At 31.6% G+C, this 3,180-nt stretch overlaps 1 protein-coding gene across 1 annotated transcript in view; it reads left to right on the top strand.

Moving 5' to 3' along the window:
- LOC108975479 (protein lin-7 homolog C) overlaps window positions 1–3,180 on the top strand; it is a 39,218-nt gene that overhangs the window by 33,257 nt on the left and 2,781 nt on the right. The window contains exon 3 of the mRNA XM_018943975.1: window positions 541–674. Within this exon, the coding sequence (XP_018799520.1) occupies window positions 541–674 (134 nt within the window). The remainder of the gene's footprint in view (window positions 1–540; window positions 675–3,180) is intronic.

Below are 3,180 nucleotides of genomic sequence, written 5' to 3'. Positions count from 1 at the left end.
ACTTTGGTATATATAACCCTATATCTGACTCTTTTAGTTTTAGGACTTACAAACAACCGTTATGTGAACAAAACTATAATACTCTCCTTAGCAACTTTGTTGCGAGAGTATAATAAATGTGTACAATCGAATTAATGATTTGTTAGTGGGTATAAAAGTGCAAAATATAAGTACAAAATTAATTTTATATCGAGAAAATACGTACTTCAAATAGTGGTAATTTTCAACTTTAAACGCGAATATCTCGAAAACTATAAGCTTTCTGCGGCTATATATRCTTAATGATATATATATTTTTAATAAATATATTTTTGATCTGGAGAATCTCCTCTATTCGACCATACACCTGTTATTGCCAAAACCCTGGGACGGTATTCTAAAGCCGACCCTAATTAAGCCGTGAGCTCAAAGCCTCAGTTAGTTTTAATCTGTATAATAATAATTTTATTAATATTTTACAAAAAATAAATAAATAAATCAAATAGTTTAATATTATAGACTTATATATTTCTGTTGTTATTGCTTAATTTTTTCATTAAGGGCTTGGCTTTAATGTTATGGGAGGGAAAGAACAGAACTCACCCATATACATTTCTCGTATTATACCCGGAGGTGTAGCTGACCGTCATGGAGGACTAAAAAGAGGAGATCAACTTTTATCTGTTAATGGTGTGGTGAGTGATACACAAAATAAATATTTAATTACATTTGAAGTGTAAGTGACTCCAAAAAATGTAAATGATTGAGTTAATAGGGTTTGTTACAACCTTTTTACTTTAAATGTTAATCAATTAAATAAAAAAAAATTTAAAGGAAAACTTGAAAAATTAATAAGTAGTAACAAAAATTTATCAATTGATGTAGACTGATGCTTGATATCATATAGAAGCTGTGCGAATGCAGCTAACAGACCGTTATTATTTGGGATTATTTCGTTTGTTAAAATTTTTAGTTTAAGTATTTATAACTCCTAGTGAATAATTGATTGCCTCTCTCTGATTCAAAAACAATCATCATTGATATGCATCGATGATCTGCTATAAAGATAAATCARCAAATAGCGCTGCATATACCATGGATAGTAGAATTATTTTTGTTTCAAGTTCTTATGGATATTTGATTGATTTCGAAACCATTTTATTTATTGCAATTATTTAGAGTATGGTCCTAAACTACAGCTACAGCGAGTRTGATTGAGTCATATCAAATACTCAAACATTGTTGATTGCGTTGAGTACTGACTTGAGTTAACTGATTTGATATAATATGAACAATCAACGGAAGCTTTTATAAAAAAAATTAAATGAACCATTTTCTTTTTTCACTAATAATTAGCTAATATTCGTGATGTAGTCCGTGGTTGTGCTCTTTCTGAACGTCTTGTCATTGTTCAGTCTGGTATCTATCTCTGATTACGCGGCTATACAGATATTTTGATAAATATTGAGTTATTGGTAATAAAAATTTTGTTTTTCAGTCATGGTTAGGGTTCTGGGTACCTTTTTCACGCATGCAAACGTAACGTGATGCTTATTCTCGGCTTCCGTAATGAAAATATGCAAAAATGTTCGGAGGGTTTTAAGGTTAAAAGACATATATTTGGCAGTCTACAAATTGTCCTGTTTTACTAAATGGAAATATCGTTTCAAAAGTAATTCGCATAAACTACTCAGAAACAATAATGTCGCCAAATACTCAGATATCGAATCAGTCTGTCGATGGATGTGAATAAGACGGTGAAACACCTGCACTAGAGCTCTCGGTATTCGACTAAACGGATTTCGAATAGTACGCGTTTAACTTTTACAATTTTTTTACTGTATATAAGCTTATAGAAGTCTTACAGAATAAATTTGTAAACAAGCAAAAATCAAAGGCTGTTTGAATTTCTAACAATTKTTTTTTTTTTTTCAAATATTCGCAGTAGAGCAACTATTCGAATACACCCGGAAGTAGGACTTTTCGAATAGTCGCAATGGTAAGACTATTCAAACAGTATTAACCGGTTAATATTCATACGAACCGTTCCAACCCGGGTATTTGAATAATCGGTTTTCAGGTTCGAATAATTTTAAGAGCCCAAATCTACACCAATATCTTCTCAAAATGAATGAACTCACTGTTTTAATGTGTGATGAWGTTCGGAATGATAAAACATTTTTGCAAAGCGTGAACGCGGAAGGATATTGTTTTAGTGGCATTTGTAAAATATTTTAAATATATGGTTGAAAGGTGAACTCTTATATGGTTCTCAAATAGGGAAATTAATGAAAGATATAGAATATATCAAGGTTTTAATTGCTCCGGAATTTTAGAAGTTATACTGAAGGAAAGAGAGGTTCAACAAGAATTTCAAAGTGATGGAAGAAAGGTATCAATTTTGATAGAAAATAAGGAACTCAATTAACTCTTGTGAAAGAAACACTTGCCCCACTTCAACTGAATAAGACTTGATCTTTGTCACTAATTTAAAGACGAACACATGAATTAAACTATCAGATATGTATTACTCGATGTAGTGCGCTGGTCCCAACTATTCAAAATTATTTTTAAATCCTTTGATGCTATCAGACCATCAAAGAAGTCTCCGAGAAATGTCTGGAAAGTTGAAGCGAATTGACCTTGTTAGAGAAGTCGATCAACGATATATGAACCATAGATGGATAAACATAGATAAGGTGCAGGTTCGATGTCTAACATTTTATTAAATTGTAGTACGAAATTTCACCTCACAACTACAGAATTCACGCTGTKAAATGTTAATATGAAGAGAAATAAATATACWTATGTATTTTCGGCTTATAACACAATACAACAGCTAATCTGGGGGCTGACAAATTCCAAGTCAGGGTGATGGTACTAGGTCAGTATAGTAAAACCCTTAAAGGGTTTGGCGTTCTTATGTGTCAGTTTTTTATGACCTTTTAATTTTTTTCCTTATTTCCCATGGTTTTCCATCTTAACAAATTAATTTTTTCCAATTAGGCGTACTAAACAGATATACGAAAGCTGTTTAAAAGTGACGCATTCAACAATATTTTGATTGACGCTGAATTGAATGCATGACATGCAATCAAAGAAGTAATAGAAGGCTTGTTGGGAAAGTATCGTTCTAACAACTACTATGCTTCTGTCGCAAGGATGTTAAGAGCATTCTCGGAAATTGTTTTTTTTTTTTTT

Source organism: Bactrocera latifrons, unplaced genomic scaffold (assembly GCF_001853355.1).
Source record: "Bactrocera latifrons isolate USDA-ARS-PBARC rearing strain unplaced genomic scaffold, ASM185335v1 scaffold_654, whole genome shotgun sequence".
NCBI classification, from domain to species: domain Eukaryota; kingdom Metazoa; phylum Arthropoda; class Insecta; order Diptera; family Tephritidae; genus Bactrocera; species Bactrocera latifrons.
This window is presented reverse-complemented; position numbering and strand designations above follow the sequence as displayed.